Genomic DNA, 18,587 nt, shown 5'->3' on the forward strand with positions numbered 1-18,587 from the left:
CCCAGAGGTTGTGCCATATTGAGACATCGAGATACCATGGGGTGAGGTTGGTTCAAGATGTTTTTCTTAAATTACATTGTCATTCTCGAAGAGGTCAAGTCCACTCTGTACAAGTTTCTCAGCTGAACTGATGGCACGGGACACCAGTGTCAGAGGCTGGTTGACACTGCCGTGCCAGGGTATGTCTTGAGCATCCTTTAGGATAGAGAATTGTGGAGTTTGTTTGTTGAAACCGTAGAGAATGTTCCTGTGAGAAATACATAAATATTTAGATTATAACATACGTAATATAAAGCAAAGGCAACATTATTCCTAAAGAGTCACCCACTAGATATGTTGTGCACTGTCCCATTGTGCTTAAAACACAGAGCATATACACCCAGGGTGCACTTGAGTCACAAAAATCAATACCACTGTGTCTTAGGGCAACCTCAAAAATGTTTTCAATGTTTGAAACTTCAATATCACCAGACTTTGGGACATTTCTGCATGGTTCAGGGTCATGCATTGATTTAGATTTTTGGAGCTTATGTGTTGTTCAAACCAGTTTCACTAACCTAAGCAAAATGAATGAGCCCATTCTTTATCTGTAAACAGGTCAGGTGAAGTTTACAATAAGCCTGTGACCTTCAGAAAGCCCTTTTTATATGAAATCGTATTTAATAAACTCTCTCCTTGTAACAGGGCCATAGCTAAACTTTACAGGGCCAAGGACCGACTTTTATGAGCGGACTCTCTCTCCACTAGGCCCAATAAGTTTAAACTCCTAAAAAGTGCTGCTTCAACCCATAAAAATATGGACAAACCCAACTGTTGGGTTAAATTAACTTAGAAAATGTCCATATTTGACAAGACCACAGGTTGAAACAACCAAGCATTTATAGAGCATTAGTGAGCCATCCCTTATCACTGATATAAAATCAGACACAATTTTATGCAATTAAATTAATATCAAATATTTTAAAATGAATAGCATTGATCACACTCATGCATTTCACTACACTAAAAATATAATTCACAGCATTTATACTTAGAAAATGGATTATTATCTGTGGTTTGAGCCTGTGAGTCAAGGCAAAAGTAATATCACATGAAAAGTGGCTCTACTGTATCATTGTTAGCACTGCTCTATCAACTCTAATGCCATAAAATCGAATCACACTTTGCCAAAAGCACAACCTCGCACATCACACTTTCCATTTTTAGATGCAAAGACCTGTAAAGCCAGTAAATCTGTCCAACTGTTGTGCAGTTGTGCAGGTTATTAAATCACATTCATTTTTTTCCACAAAGTGCCCCCTTTATATGATTCCAGTCTTTATGTGTGTTGTTGCTGGAGGTCATTTTATAGAAATCTCCAGGAAACCTTGATGTAGGATTCATGGTAAACCATTTAAACCATTAAAAGTGCTTGACCAATCAGAATCCAGCATTACGGAGAGACATGTAATGAAGCAATATCCTCCATCTGTGAGCATTCAGTGGCTGCAATTTCCTTTACTTTTCCAATCCATTATGATTATATAACGCCAATGCATTGGATAAAACTGATTATTAAATAGAGAGTCAAGTGTATACAACACTGAGTGAAAAAGTGCAAATCAATGGGATTTAATTCTGCCGGGCCAGGACCCAAAGAGAGATAATGAGCAGGTACCCGACAAGACTCTCAGCGTTTCATCTGTTCCCTTCCTCTTCTGTTAATTTAATAAAACCCACTCCAGGACTGCTGATTACTACTGATTACAATTGCATGTGGCTTTGATAATAACAGGGCCCTCTTTCAGTGCAGATTAACCAAACCAACAGTGCCACAAAGAGAGAAGGTTTTGTCAAAGCAAGTGGTCCTTGTGGATCGATGGAAGATCAAACTAGTATTCACCCAAACACAATGGGAAGAAATAATCGGAGGTACTGTATAAGGGGGCAGCATCTATTTTGAATGGACGTCGTCTAGCCGCTCCATTATAGATCCAGCTGTACCGCAGTTCTCATCAACAACGGAGGCACATCTGTAAATCCCTGCGGTTGAGTGGGAGTGTGTGAGGACACTTTGCTGAAAAGCTCTCAGCTTTATTCTGCTGAGCTGAGAACTGAATGACAGTCGGTTGAGGGATTTACAGCAGCTCTATTCCCTAAAAGCTGATGTATGTGCTTGTTAGTGTACCTGCAATAGTTTTATATCACATCATTCTGGCCAAAGTCCTATAGTTTTGAAATCGAAATCTCTTTTCTTGAGAAGGTCATAGGACGCAGGGAATATTATCTCTGTAATACTGTCATTCACTTTGTAATACAGTATTGAGCTTGAGCGTTTTCCAATAATGTGAATATAGGAGATGACATTTTTTTTAATTAAGTGTGCTATTCTTTAGAGGCTTTAGATACATGTGATGATTTCGGCTTCATGTTCTGCTGTGCATTATTGAAACATGCAACTCTTTCTCTCATAGGGCAAAAGGTGATGACATCAGCACAATTGCTTCGGTCAATCGACCTACAAACCCGCCTTAGGGAAACCACAGGACTATAGGCCAATAAATTCTTATAGACTCCTATTATCACCTTGTGATAATTATGTCATTTCACTATGAAATAAAATGTATCTTATTAACTTTTTATTAACTAATATGACTTGAAGGCATTTTTATAAAGTACTTTTTTGCAATACAAATATAAAAACTGAAATGACACAGCAGCCTTTTTATAAATGCAATTTGATTGTAAAATGAACAAAATTATCATTTCCACAATGCATATTGCTCTTAATATTTAATATTACATTTTTACCCCTTATATCAATTATAATTATTAAGAATTATATGTGGATATTTCCTGTCTTACAGAAAATCCTTGTGTGATCACATAACACATGCTCTTTCTGCTAATCTCAGGTTAATAGAGCACCTATATAGTAGTCTTTAGTTTTATCAGATTTATAAAATACAAATCAGCTGTAGGCTACTACTACTTTCCGAAAAAAGCCGAGCTCCTGGAGTCGTACAACGGGCAAAGCGGGCACAACCAAGTTACACACACAAAACATTATCCCAGTACTTCTGGATAACTTATGATTCACTACATGTTCATGTTGTTTACATTATATGCACTTAGGTGCTGATTGCCAACAAAACAGACATCTGATGCAGTTTTGCTTACCGCCTGCGACTCATGACCCGGTTGGGACCGCCCCATTTTAACGAAATCCACATGCACAACTCCACTGCTACGCCAAATAAACAAACTATATACATTGTTCTCATAATGCTGGGTTCTTTGGGAAGATGCACAAGCAAAAAATTTCCTCACAAACAACAACACACTTCTTTGATGATTTTCATTTTGTGTCGGCTTTTGGTTGGTGTAACAAATTCTGTCGATAATAAAATGTTCCGTAACAAACCCAGACCAAGTGCATTCAGCACAGAAATACTCTGTCATACGTCCAAATGTTTCTTTGAAGCCTAGCCCATGTTCAGCATGAGGATTCCAACTCTTTAATTGTGACCCGTCAAGGAAACCAGTGACACAAGTCGGCAGCACAACTTTCGAGATAAGGAGAAAGTTTTTTTTTGTAGTTTTTTCATTATTTTGCATAATCTGTTAGTTGAGATCACGAAGAAGCCTCTCCATGTTTGAGATAGCAGTTTTTATATATTTAAAAGCGTACATTTTGTGGTTGAAATCGGCTTCTCTGTTTTCTGGAGATTTTAGCGAGCAGCGAGGGGCGTCATTGTATGTGTTTATTTACATACTTGATAAGCGGCTTTTGTTTGTTTTGTTTTTGCCCCCGCCCCCAAAGGAAACAGTGCGGCTACTTAATAGGGATAGTTCAACCAAAAATGTAAATAATGTCATTAATGACTCGGAAGACCTCCGTTCATCTTCGGAACACAGTTTAAGAGGTTTTAACGTTAGATTTAGTCCGAGAACTTTGAAGGCAGGTTCATGTGTTTAACGGGACGTAAATTACCGGAGTGTAATCTCATATAGTGTTACGACGTAAATAGTCCTCAGATTGTATATTATATACTATTACCAGACGTTCATGCGAAATCTGATGTAAACAATAGACTATATATCTATATTTCACGGATTATACGCATTTATGGACAAAAATGGTCATTGGATGATTCACACATCTGAAACAGACTGGATTTGACTTGTGATCAACACAAAGGTAAAAAGTCCTGTTTATTTTTTGCATGTTGTCATCCGGACTTCTGTCACAAAATACTGCATATGATGCTAGAACATCTGTATTTCAAAATGGCTTTACAGGGGGTATGGCTTAAATGAGATGTAAATGAGCCCTATTGTCACTCTCAGCAGGAGAAAGGTGTAACTTCTAGAAATCTTATCAGATTTCCATGTGTTACACATCGTTGGAAAGCTTAGAGACTACACTTTCAGAATCTGTGAATAACACAAAATGCCCCAGATCCGACTTGTGTCCCTTCTTTCCGTGATAAGCAGTGTTGGGTGTAACTAGTTACAAAGTAACTAGTTACTGTAATAATATTACTTTTTTCAGTAACTAGTTGTCACGGTGATCTGTGTCATGTTTTGTGTCTGTTCTATATTATCATCACCTGGACACTTGTTAATTATCACATCATTCATTCCACCTGTGTGTCATTAGTCTTTGTGTATTTATACCAGTGTTTGTGTCACACTCATTGCCGGATGATTGTCATTACCACCTTGTCTGTTCCTGTGTCACATTTTGATGTTCCTGTGTTTTGCTACCTGTTACTCCTCGTATTATTATTTCCAGTTTTATCATTAAATGTTATTTATTTTCCGAACTCTGCGTTTGTGTCCTCCCTCCACTCCCGCGTAATGACAGAATCATCCGGCCAGCATTGGACACAGCGAGTTCACGGAGGGCGGCTCCCCCAGGAGTTTCGTCGAGGGGGAGTAGTGACATCGGGGTTCATTCCCCATCAGCCCCGATGTCTCTTGGGGACCACCGTGAGCGATCGCTCGCTCCTGCGGGAGGAGGATCGGCCCAGGCGGTCCCCCAACGGTTGAGTCGTCGTCGACGGTCCCTCGGAGGACCACCATCCTGCTCGCAGGGGGATCCGGAACGGACCACGCCCGATCATTTCCCCGGGGTGGCTACCGAGCGAGGGTCTCCATTTCCGCGAGGGGATGGGAGATGATTTCCGGGGGCATCTGATCGTCGACGATTCCCAGGAGGGGGGTAATTCGTCTGCCTCGGTTCTCGGAGCGATCGCTCCGGTTCTCCTGGCGCAGTCCGGCCAACCGTCCTGTTGGTCTCATCCCGGCGGCTGCCGGCTTCGCAAGGGTCCCCAAGCCCTCCACCCCTCCCTTGGACTCTCGCTACCAGACTTTGTTTTTGTTTTGTGTTTATGTGAGTGTCTGGTAGCCACTCGTAGAGGGAGGGGTTATGTCACGGTGATCCATGTCATGTTTTGTGTCTGTTCTATATTGTCATCACCTGGACACTTGTTAATTATCACATCATTCATTCCACCTGTGTGTCATTAGTCTTTGTGTATTTATACCAGTGTTTGTGTCACACTCATTGCCGGATCATTGTCATTACCACCTTGTCTGTTCCTGTGTCACATTTTGATGTTCCTGTGTTTTGCTACCTGTTACTCCTTGTATTATTATTTCCAGTTTTATCATTAAATGTTATTTATTTTCCAAACTCTGCGTTTGTGTCCTCCCTGCACTCCCGCGTCGTGACACTAGTAGTGTAAGGCATTACCCGTCTGAAAATGGTAATATTATTACAGTTTTCCCGAGCTAGTTACTTAAGTTACATTCGCCAGTAGCACCTTCATCACACAAGGCACAAAACACAGAGAACAAAAGGGAAGGGGAGGAGGGCGTGAATGGAACAGTGATTGGTCTAAGTTTGGCACGAGGTATCATTTACCATCATCGCTTGGTTAACACCCGGCAGCCAGCAGCACAGAGCGGCAGCGGCACACTCAAAGACAGATCGGGTAAATGGAAGCGTCAACAACGGCAAGCTCTTCTTCAGAGGAAGGTTCCCAGCAACAGAAAGCTTGTTTCAACGGGTGGAGATTCAAGTCATATTTTATTATGTTCAACGGAAGGAAAATAACTTGACGGTGAAGTGCACACTCTTTAATGTTTCTCCAAACGCTGTGCCCCGCGTCCAGTAGCGGGTAAGGAAGCCAGCATTTTCTTGGCCGTGGCTTGCCCAAATAAACATTCTTTTCCAGAAAAAAATGTAACTAGTAATATAACTAGTTACTTTCTCCAGGGAGTAATAAAGTAAAGTAAGGCATTACTATTTTTGAGAGTAATATGTAATACGTAATATATTACTTTTTTGAGTAACTAGCCCCAACACTGGTGATAAGTCACAATTGTAGTCAGAATGCATGAAATACAATTAGACCCCTCTCCTGTTAAGGTCAGTGGTAAAGCATTGCATTAGCAGTGCAAAACACCATGGGTTCGAACCCAGGGAACACACATACTTGTTATGCACTGTTAGTAACTTTTAATAAAAGCATCTGTCAAATGAATTAAGATGTATAAACAAAAATGCCAGCAGAATTTGGGGTGTTAAAAAACCATGTATCAATGTTTCAAAATGGTATTTCAATTACTTCCAATTTATTTGCAACAAAGAACAAAACGTTATGTTAAATGGCAGTGTCTGTGTAGCACAAAGCTAAGCTTTTTTGTCAAATCCTTATGGAAACTGTCAGAATCCTGCCAGATCCTTGTTGGTATTTAGATCTAGTTTAGCATGGCAGGGTTCTGACAGTACATATGTTCTATGTGGGAAATGTGTGGTTTTAGTATTGGTTTATTCTGACCACGCATTTCCCGGGTCTCGTCACTTTTTCCCCGATCCCTTACTTGTGATTATTTTCCAGGTGTATGTAATTTACTTTGTCCCTATTTATTGTCCACCTGTTTGCTGTTCTTTGCACGTTCGTATCCTGTTGGTTTGCTTGTAAGTAACTTGTGAAGTCTTAGTCTTAGTCTGTTTAATGTTTTGGAAAAGTTTATTGTTAGTTGTGTTAAGTTTAGTGTTAGTTTAGTGTTGTGTTTTCCTTGTCCTGTTTTGCCCCCTCGTGGGTTTTGTTTTTCTGTTTACCCTGTTTTGTTTAATAAATTCCTTTATCGTCTACGTCTGCATTTGGGTTCGTGTCTTGTGTATAAATCCTGACAGAAACAAGTAGGATAATCAATAACATATATTGAAGGAACAGGCCTTTGCGCATCATTTGCCACTTTAATGTTTTCATTAAACACTTCAACAAAGTGTCAAGTTTTCCACGTACCCTCCTATCTGTTCGCAATACAAGCCTTTAATTCAGTTTCTGTGCGCTTCACACACTTAATAATTGATATCCCTCTGTTTCCAAGTATATCAAAGTGCTCTTTACATTTTTCCCACCACTTTTTGCTCACTTTGAAGCATAAGGACTCATGAATATATCATGCTTTGTATGAAAGACAGGTGTCGATTCATCAAATGTTCAGCAGCTACGCTCATGAAGTTCCATATTTGTGATTTTTTTTAAAATGGGACATATCATGAAAATCTGACTTTTCATGATTAAGTGCTATAATTGGGTCCCCATGGCTTTTATCAACCTAGAAAATGTGATAAAGTCAAGCTAGCAACTTAGTTATGGTAAACCACTCTCCACAAACATGTGAAAAAATAGGTCATTGAAATTTGGCTCCCCCTGTGATGTCAGAAGGGGATAATACCGCCCCTTAATCTGCACTATCCAACCATATACTGCCATTAACTGCAGAGATCAGCTCATTTGCATTTTAAATGACACACCCAAAACAGCACATTTTTGCTCACACCTACCAAGTGGCAATTTTAACATGCTATTATAAATTCTCTGTGGGGTATTTTGAGTTAGAACCTCATATATGTACTATAGGGACACCAAAGATTTATTTGATATCTTAAAAAGTCTTGTGAAATGTCCTGTTTAAGGCACAGGTAAAGAGTCAGTGTTACCTGTACAAGCCAGGTGGTGGGTGTGGTATAAGGAAGCTCTTTTCTAGATCTCGGAGGACATCATTAAGCATTCGCACGTGGGCTGGATCTCTCTCTTTTGGGTCATTGGCAGGACGCATGACCTCCGATTGAAAGAATGCTGAGTTCTCCCTCAAAGAGGCGGCCACCGTCAGCAGATCTGGCTGGCTTAATGGGTCATCTGAATTGAAAAGGACATATAACATCGAAATGAAGTAATTTTTTACATTGTTAAAAACCTTCTGTAGTCTATAGCAGTATATATTTATATACACTTGTTATTGTCACATTCACTTGTTATTGAAATCCAGCCTGATCTCATGAGACTTCGTACATATTTTTTGAGTTTGCTAATTCGTATGAATTCAAACGAAGTTAATCGTGCAAAAGCGTAAGATTCTCAAGAAAAATACAACAATGAAACCGAACCCCTAACCCCGCACCTAACCCCAACGTCACCGAGGTCAAGGCAAACTGTACAAAAACGTATGAATGTGGTTGTATGAATTAATAAGAATTAGTCAACTCGTAAAATAAGTACAAATTCTCCTGAGATAGCGTTGGGATATCTGAACATTCAGACAGTTGAAAGCGTTTATATCTTTTGACTTGTATGTGTAAGTGTAACTGTGTGAGTAAATAATAACGTCATTGTTAGTTTATAATTTCATGTCTTGAATGTTTAACTTAAAAGATTTAAGTTAAGGTTACACTCCTCAATATTTAGGGTTGCTATGAGGTTTTTTATCGCTCCATAAACATCCACAAAATCTTTCTGTTGCTTAAAAGCTTTATAACAAAAAAGACAGTCTGTAAAAATGTAGGAACGGTAAGAAGTGGTATTTTTAAGAATCTTTGACTTAAAGCAACACTATGTAGTTTTTTTACCTTTAAATAATGTCTCTAAAATTATTTCAGTGATAGAACAACTTTTAACTGGACAAATTGTACTGTTGCTGCAACCTGAGCAGCCTCCTAGCTGCTACAAGCACACTCTGAAAATGGCGGTGGAGGGTAGGAAACACAGCCCCGCCCCTCCCCCTGCCTGCAGAAGAGTGTCTGATACCAGGCACTGTTGCGCTTTTCAACCACATGGGGGAGCTGTAAGTCATTTTTACATGGAAACTACATAGTGTTGCTTTAACCTTTGACTTTCTTTTATGGCATTACAGTACTGTGAGGAACCTATTTAGAAAATGTATTTTTAGGAATCTGACTATGTTTGGTAACTGCAACAAAGAAGGTTAATCCAAGAACACATCTAAAGTGATATTCCCCTTTAACCTTTATAATATTTGTACACAGTTTCTTTAGAAACACTGAACATTATAATTCATATCATTGAAAATTTGTAGCTGGCACAACGCAGTTGCCCAATATGGGCTTAATGCATTGCAACTACTATTGACCTTACCTACCTGCCACTCAAAGCAGCTATTAATACAATTTCACTTCATCCTCATGGTCCTAATCGTCTCAGACACACCTCCTTGGCAATGCAATTGACATGTTGGCTTGTAGTTAGCAGCAACTGTTTTGACAGCCTAAAAGCAACCCTCAAACTCAAGGAAAGCACCGGCCCTCAAAATTAAACAGTCGAGAATGCTGTGGGCTAAATAAAGATAAACCTACCTACAGTACATCTGCCAACAAATGCCCCAAATCTCATCCATTTTAGAAGGTAAGTGTTGAAAAGTGTGCTGTGACTGTGAATACAAATGAGTGAGTACAACATGAAATTCAACCACACCACTGTATGATGTAGTGGGTTCATTTGATCCTTCGTTTCATGATTTGAACACATGAAATGAGAACTTACAAAAGTGCTCACAGTTTTAAAATACTGTGTAAAAATACATTTATGACCGTCTGTGAAATCCAGGCTAAAGTCTGAGATTTGAAGCATCAAAGTTTAAATTCAGTCATAGATAAGGCCACAATATTAAAGATATCAAGGTTATATTTTGACACAATGTTCTTTACATTATGTAGGATGATCACAAAATGACTTCAGTTGTGTTTTTACAGGGAGGGTCACATTTGTGTTCTGACTGTTTACTTACAGTAGGTAGGGCTGAGATACAGTATGGCACCCACCTGACCTGTTACAGGTGGGTATTCATTTTCAAAGTCCAGCTCACTTTGTTTCACATGGCTTCAAACAGGACAGGAAATATGTGAAATTTTGTTGCCATCCAATTTTGAAAACCGTAACTTTATTGACAAATAGCAGTACTGCGGTTTTAGTGTTACACTATCACATGGAAAAAGACAGACATTTAGCTCCATTTCAAAACCTATTGAGCTGCCTTATGCTTCGTTTACAGCAGCCGTGGTAGAGGCGTCAAGCGCAAGTGATTTCAATGTTAAGACGCGTTGATGCACTTCTAGAGGTCTTGGGACGCGGATGAGGCATTTGGTGCAGTAGACGCAATTACGCCTCGTTCGCGCGAATTGAGCGTCTGGCGCGGTAGAGGGAATGGTGCTTTTTGTGCATTTTGTGTTAACCAATCAGGAGCCTGCTTGCTGCTGTGGCGGCAGCCCGCCCGGAGTCATGAAGGAACGCTTGATATTGTCCATAAGCAGTCACCCGGAGCTATACGACACAAGTTCTTGTTTCTATAGAGACAGGAATAAATAGGACCTCGCTAGGAAGAGTGTCAGTGAGGACATTGGGCAACCTGGTAAGTTGTAAATACACATTTCACTTTTGAGTCACATGACGTTTATTGACCCACGCCGTTTATTTTCCCCCTTTAGTAAGGTGACCAAATACAAACCGGTTACTCTCTCTAAAAATGCACAATCAACCTCAGCCATCTTGCAAACAGACAACTGCATAGCACTTGCCCCTCCCACAAGAAGTGGTTTTTGCCTCTGACGCGTGTCAAATGCTTGCTTTTTCCACGCGTTAGGCTCTAGACGCGCGAATGCATTCAAACTGTTCAAGCGGCAAACTAGGCGCGGTAGACACGATATTGACACATCAAACGTGGTTGGTGTAAACGCAGCATACAGGTACTACCTGTATGCTGCTTTTATTCTGAGGCTAGTTGTCATGCTAATGGTATAACAACACACACACACACACACACACACACACACACACACACACACACACACACACACACACACACACACACACACACACACACACACACACACACACACACACACACACACACACACATTCTGGTTTTCATGTTTTGTGGGGACATTCCATATACGTAATGCATTTTATACTGTACAAACTGTATATTCTATTCTCTTCCCCTAACCCCAGACATCACAGAAAACTTTCAGCTACTTTCTGCTACTTCAAGAAACCTCAAAATGTCCCCATAAGGCCAAAAAATACTGGTATTCCTATCTTTGTGGGGACAATTGGTCCGCAAGATTCTTCTATTTATTGAAATGATGTAAAATTCAAGACTCAAATTTGATCTGAACTTGAGGAACTCGTGTTACTTCACTTTCTGACTCAACAATAACAATTTCTATGAGATACTTCTAAAGCTTCAGGACTGAACGTTGCCCAGGGCTTTGAAAATGATAAATGTGCCCATGAGCATTGGGTATCATTGGAAATTATGCACTCAGTTCTGCCCTGGAGGACACACAGAACTTTTTGTAAACAAGAGAGAGTGATTAAGAGAGAGAGAGAGAAAGAGAAAGAGAGAAAGAGAGAGAGAGAGATTGTGCCACTTTTCTACACACTGTAAAAAATAAATTGTTGGCTCAATGAATTATTTTTTAGTAACTAGTTCCACAGAAATTTTACGTTGACTCAATTTCTGTCTCCAAAGTGTTACCTGGATTGATGTTTTTTAGTTGGCCCAAATTTGACTCAAATATAAAAAAGTATGTTGGCTCAATTAGCTTTATAGTTCATTCAACTAAAATGTTTTAATCAGTTGAATCTTTAAAAACTTACAGCAAAGACTCTGTCAATTAAAATTTAAGTATTCACTCAATGTTTTATGTGTTACTTCAATTAATATTTATTATTTTGGATTTTTTTAATAACATTTTTAAATTATTTATCAAATAATTTATGCTGGTGTTGTAAACAAAATAATTAACTTCAGTCACATAAAAACAAAAGCTTTTTATTCACTTATCATACAGACTGAACATACAGAATTAAGTCTTCATTAAATAGAGGGCATAAAACAGTCCAAAAAGCCTCCAAAGTCAGTCAGAACATCTCCAGGGCCATTTAGGAGACTTTTCTCAGCCAGTCCAAGCGGAGACTGTCTCGCTATGTATCCTTCTGGTCTGCCCCTCACATCATCTCCGCTCTGGTTTGATAAACAGAGGACTATAAACACACACACATACATAAATAACATGTTTAATATAATAAAGTTTGACGGTGAAAGACTTTATTCCCTAAATAACGTTAATGTTAGGCCAAATTTCCCTCAGACATCACACATAATTAAACACTATTGGGCGGTTTTCTCGGACAGGGCTTTTCACTGACTAAAATAACTTACTGACATCTCCTAAAATATGAGTGCTATTGTTGTTTTGTCTCAAAATGCACGCCAGTATTGTATTATATAAGGTTTGTTTGTAAAAATGTCCCAATTATAATAAAGACCGAGTTCTAAACTTTGTCCGGTAAACCAACTTTTCCAGGCTTTTTATCTTAACTAAAATAGCTCCACTTTACTTCGGTCACGTAACATAACACACTTCTAATGTATCTTTACAAAAATATAATTACAAAAACGTCGAGTATTTGCGTCTTTGCCAATTAATATATTCTAAAATTAACATTTAATTACAAACACTTACCTGACGTGAACTTCAGGAAACGGCTGACTTGTGTCCTCCCTTGTGTGAATCAGTAAGTGATTCCAGCTGTTGCGTGCGGATTGATCTCAGATGAAATGACCTGTGATCCAGAGATCCTTCCGAGTTAAAACATTTTAAATTCAAAATACACAGACGCACGCGCATACATACATACATACATGCACACGCGCGAGCACGCGCGCGCGCACACACGCACGCACACGGGTACACACACGGGTATATTTAGAACTTTTAAGATTGTTATGATATTGGGACTATTTCTCCACTCGCACCTTCAGCTCTGAAGTTCAAAATCGCAGGCAGTACGCAGCCCAGTTATAACAAATGTGAAAGATATGAAATATCATTCAACAGCGATATCATTTAAGTGCAATCCTAAAATATGATTTAAAACATACCGGTAAACCTTTTATTATTAAGTATAAGAAATTAAAATGAATTAAATCGCATGTTTAAACGCCACAGAGATATCAGAGCCAGCAGTCGGTTTCTGATGGGCTTGCCGAGGCGAGGCTGCGCTGGGCGGGGTGTGAGCGCTTAAGTGTCTGTGATTTTCTGGAGCTCTTCTGGAGCTCATCTCCGCCCGAAAGTGTCCGAGCACATTTTTAAATAGACGCTATCTATATTAACCGACCGCATATTTAAACTTAAAGCACATACATTCACGCCTGAACAACTCTTAAAATTACATTTTGTTACCAAATAACAGTAATATTATGAGCATTTTGTTGTCAGGAAACATAGCTGTCATAAGTCCACATATTGACCAGATTTGTCTTAATTAGTTCAGTCAACATAACCATTCTTGATGTTGACTGAATTTGGAAATAACCATTCACTTAATGTTTTAAACACAGATTTATCTAGACTTAAAATAATATGTCTACTCAACTAAGCCCAAACAAGAAAATTGGTTTAACTTATATATTTTTGCCCTTCCAACATTTCATTAATTGGATTTTTTACAGTGCAGTATTTCACAAACTTCTGTTATTTATCACTCATTGTGACAGAGACAGGAGAAGCCCAGTGATGCTGTCATGAAACAGAGAGAGGTATAGATCTGGGGCTCTTACGATTAATCGTGCAAATGCGCGTTTTCTCAATGAATAAATTTGAATGAATTACGGTGAAATGCCGCCACATCCAAAAGCCAGAGGGCGCTCTCGTGTAGAAACGCCATTTGTGCCACAGAAGAAGTAGCATAACAAACTCTATTCCAGCAAATGTCTATAGGGATATTTACATCCGTGTTCTTTAGATTATTTCAGGTATTTTCATGATAATAAAAATATTTTGAATGATTGTGTTTGACGAGTATTGCTTTTTTAAATTCACTTTATAAACGACTCAAACTCATAGTGATTTTAGATTGATAAGGACTTCCTACTGAGAAACACAGAATCGGAGCCTTGCGATTCAGAATCGATTTCAGGCAGGTCTTTTTAATGGGGAATGCGATGAATCGTCACAGCCCTATTTAGATAATTACAAATAAAAAGAAAACTTTGCATATCACATCATTAGAGTGTTCCTGTGTGTTTGTGCCTAAAGATGTACTGAATAGGTAAAGCAAGAGTTTACCATAAAAAAGTCATCAAATTCACCCTCTTACCTTAAAAGGTAGATTTTTAGGAGTCTTTTGGATATTCTTTTACAAATAATGAAAATAAATAGTGACTGAGACTGTCAAACTTCTAGTCTTCTGAAGTCATAATATAACTTTAGGTGATGAACAGTTTAATAAAAGAAAAACTGTCCTTGATACATGCAGAAACGTTAATGGGAGAAGTAGTGATGTATAGTTTATTAGCAGATGTTGTCAGATCTTTTCCAATGAATGGTTTAATCTTCTACACAAAACCTTTCAGATTATTTGTTTATAAATCAGATTGATCCGCTCCTCAAGTTCAACTCACCATTTAACTCTTTTAAAGGGATACTTCACCGATTTAGCATTCAGCTTTGTATCTGTAGAAACCCGGCAGTATTACTGAATGACCATGTTTCCCTCCCTCATTTCCCCCTGAGAGGAGAGATATCTGCACTGTAAAAAATTTCCCTGTAAAATAACAGTAAAGAGCTGGCAGCAGAGACGCCAGCAGTATACTGTTATTTTTACGGTATTTATACGTAAAATGACTTTACGGTAGTAGTCTGTAAACCAGAAAAACTGTATTGTTCTGTATTTATATAATTTACAGTAAAGAGCTGGCAGCAGAGACGCCAGCAGTATACCGTTATTTTTACAGTATTCATATGTAAAATTCATTTACGGTAGTAGTCTGTAAACCAGAAATACAGAATACTTCTGTAGTCACACTGTTAAATAATTTCACAGTCTAATACAGTAAAAAATAAATGCATTTTTCTGTGATTTATTTAGAAACTAAAATAATATTGTTTAGGTTTAAAGTAACAACCTAAACAATATTATTGTAATTTCCAAATAATCACAGAAATATGCAGCATTTTTGAAATAACATAAATTTAGTCTCTAAAAATTCTTCATTGATATTTAAAATATCAGTCTCCCATGAACTTGCCCAATGAATTCCCAGGGCTAAAGACAACTGCTTAAGATATGCATTATTGTGAATATTATGCAAAATAAGCAACAAAAACTTTCAAATCAAACACCTTTATTTCAAAGAGAAATGTCAATGTCAACATGAATACAAAAAAGGAAAGAAAATAAATCCTGTTGGACAATGCTGAAAAAGCTTTCTAGTAGTAAACAGAAACAGTAGTTTCTTGCTTTAGACTATGGCAATAAACGTACGTTCTTAAATTGCTTGTCAGAGACTGCCCCTAATCCTAACCAAATGTGAAGGGCATAACCTATAGTTTACTTTTTGAAAACATACCTAAGGCCATTTTGAAACTATTATAGTACAGTAGAACATTTTGTCAGGATGTATCAATAATAAGCATAAAAAACATTTAGGATGAAACCGTATAGGCACATGTGCCACTGCAAGCTAGACTTGCAGGTTACCTCTTAAAATTGTCCTGTGAGGTAGGTTTGTGTTTTTACATCTTAGTTCTTGTGGATCCAGAAGAGACGATCATCCCTTTAGTAGCCGCTGTTCCTCTCTGCAGCATTATTCCAGTGCTGCCACTGTCAAAGAACAAAAAACAATCATACTCATAAATAAACTAAACAATCACGAATGTAAAGTATAAACTCCAAGAGAATGCTTATGAAGTAAAAAATACCAGTATAATTGTTGCAATGCCAGACTGTCAAAAAAATGAGAGAAAGATTATATACTCACCGATCTATGAAGTTCCATTAAAAAGTCAAGGAGATTCTTCAGTATGGCCACGTGTGTATTTAACTGCAGAAGACGACTTCTGGACGATCACACCTTTCTTCTTAGAGACAATCTTGTCTGATGATTTTGGCATTTGTTCCTCTCTCTTGATTTATATCAATGAAGTGCCTAAATCAAAAGCAATTATTAATAACATAGTTTAATATGGCAAAAGGGTAGACTATTCCTTTAATGACATCAAATGGAATTATAATAAAGTCTATACCCTGTGTGTGTGTGTGTGTGTGTGTGTGTGTGTGTGTGTGTGTGTGTGTGTGTGTGTGTGTGTGTGTGTGTGTGTGTGTGTGTGTGTGTGTGTGTGTGTGTGTGTGTGTGTGTGTGTGTGTGTAGAGGCTTGAAATGTACAGTACTAATTCCATTTTATGCATAAAATACAAACACATTCATTTAATTGTATATATCTATATAATGATGGCAGGGATTGAAGGGGTTTACCTCTGAATGAATTCCAGAGGGCAGGCTGTCTCATCTTGATACTGAAGGCTGAAAATGTAGTAGGTTGCAAACATAGCAGCAAGTCCAATTGCAAATGTTGGTGTGATGCCCTCAGAGCCCTTAAAGGTGATCATCCAACCCTTAATTGTGACTTGCCTTGTTGCACTTGAAACTTAACAACATGGAAATACTTGTTACCTTGTGTAAACATTTGTAAACTCAAGATGAATGGATAAAATATACAATGTGTCTATCAATGATTCTAAATTAAATGTATATTACCAGGTATCAGGCGAGGACTTGCAGGAAGACTGAGAGATGTCTCAACGTCAGCTGCAGTGGCAGACACCTGAAGGGAACAAATACATTATCCTTACCATAATAAGATTTTTAAGAAGAAAATTTATAAAAAGGACAATAATTAGTAAACACTAGGTGGAATGTAACCAAGACGTGAACGAGGTATCTACAATCAAACTTCTAAATAGATTTGACATTCAAAATTTTAAGGGTAACAATTTATCTTTTTAACTCCATGTTGTCACACGTAGCTTACATGTAGCTTCCTTTGAGCCAAAAAAATATTTACACCTCTCTTTTTACATATGTAGTAGTACTCCCACAAACTAGTACACACATTGCATTCACAAAGAGTCCAGAAGGACAATATTTTCACACCAATTTGGCGTTTAAAAAGAAAAATGCAAAGCCTTGACTATTCAACTTTAACCAAACTACAATTAGCTTTATTTTCTTGTTAACTGTTTGTAAAACACTTTTCATTAAAAGTCGACACAAACAAAATAAAACTCACCAAAACCATCTTGGATAGTCGATGTTCAAATAATCCTATGGTTTGGATAAAGTACATTTTTTAATAAGTGTTGTTTCTCAAATTCAGAAGTAGCCTACGGCTAACTTTACCAAAATTAAATAAAATACCACTCAAAAGTAATATTGTTTTGGCTATTCAAATCTAAGCCTCACTGTTCAATGACATGTTTAAATCCCTAGCAAGAGAAGCTTCTATCAGTTGATATCAAGCATTTTTGGCAATATGAATAAGATTTGAATTACCGTTTCATTTGTAGATGCAAGACCCGATGAATTTGATGAAGAACACTTGAGAATGTGCAGCACGTCACCTAAATTGTACGTCCTCTTCTGGAAAATCTCCAATCCAAATAATGGTTCCCGAAATTCCATCCAGGGGTTAATGACAAATTACTTCTGTATTTTTTTTAAAGAAAATTGACCAAAAGCAAAAGGCTAGCCTCAATTTATAAAACTAATATTGCTTCTGACCGTGCTCCAAATTCCCCAGTCAACATGCATTTTCGAGAAAATACTGTATTGTCCTGTAATTTAAAACATCAACTTACTGTTGAGGGCCTCTGTCTTGTTGCTCCAATTTAAGCAGCCCACAATGCATTGCTAATTACAGTACTAAACTGTTTAACATGAAAACAGTATTTTAGTGTTGAAAATTGGCTGTAAATTTACGGCAATTGCTTACAGTGTGCATTTTGGTTCTGCAAAAAAGTCCTCCGATGATGTAATATGACGATTTTTGCATCATCGGAGGACTTTTTTGCAGAACCAAAATGCAGATATCTCTCCTCTCAGGGGGAAATGATGGAGGGAAACATGGTCATTCAGTAATACTGCCGGGTTTCTACAGATACAAAGCTGAATGCTAAATCGGTGAAGTATCCCTTTAAGTTGCACATGTAAATAATGTCAATTATTATTGTAAAATAATGTAATAATGTAAAAAATCACATTATTGTTCCACAGAAGAAAGTAAAATCGACATAAAGATGATTAAATGACGATGTTATAGTTATGTTTGAATACTTGACATAGATATTGACTGCATTTCTTTCTCTTCTCCCTTTTCAGTAAAAGGTACAGTATTGTTTCATAATAGTGAAAACTTGTATCTTGTTATAAGCACCTTTTGTACTATT

At 37.9% G+C, this 18,587-nt stretch overlaps 1 protein-coding gene across 1 annotated transcript in view; it reads right to left on the minus strand.

Moving 5' to 3' along the window:
• LOC135719047 (inactive N-acetylated-alpha-linked acidic dipeptidase-like protein 2) overlaps nt 1-18,587 on the minus strand; it is a 316,217-nt gene continuing 297,630 nt past the window's right edge. Inside the window, exons 13-14 of the mRNA XM_065241553.1 lie at nt 8,003-8,201; nt 1-247 (exon numbers count right to left, since the gene is read on the minus strand). Coding sequence (XP_065097625.1) covers nt 67-247; nt 8,003-8,201 — 380 coding nt within the window. The 3' untranslated portion in view covers nt 1-66. The remainder of the gene's footprint in view (nt 248-8,002; nt 8,202-18,587) is intronic.

This window comes from Paramisgurnus dabryanus, chromosome 14, assembly GCF_030506205.2.
Source record: "Paramisgurnus dabryanus chromosome 14, PD_genome_1.1, whole genome shotgun sequence".
Lineage (NCBI taxonomy): Eukaryota > Metazoa > Chordata > Actinopteri > Cypriniformes > Cobitidae > Paramisgurnus > Paramisgurnus dabryanus.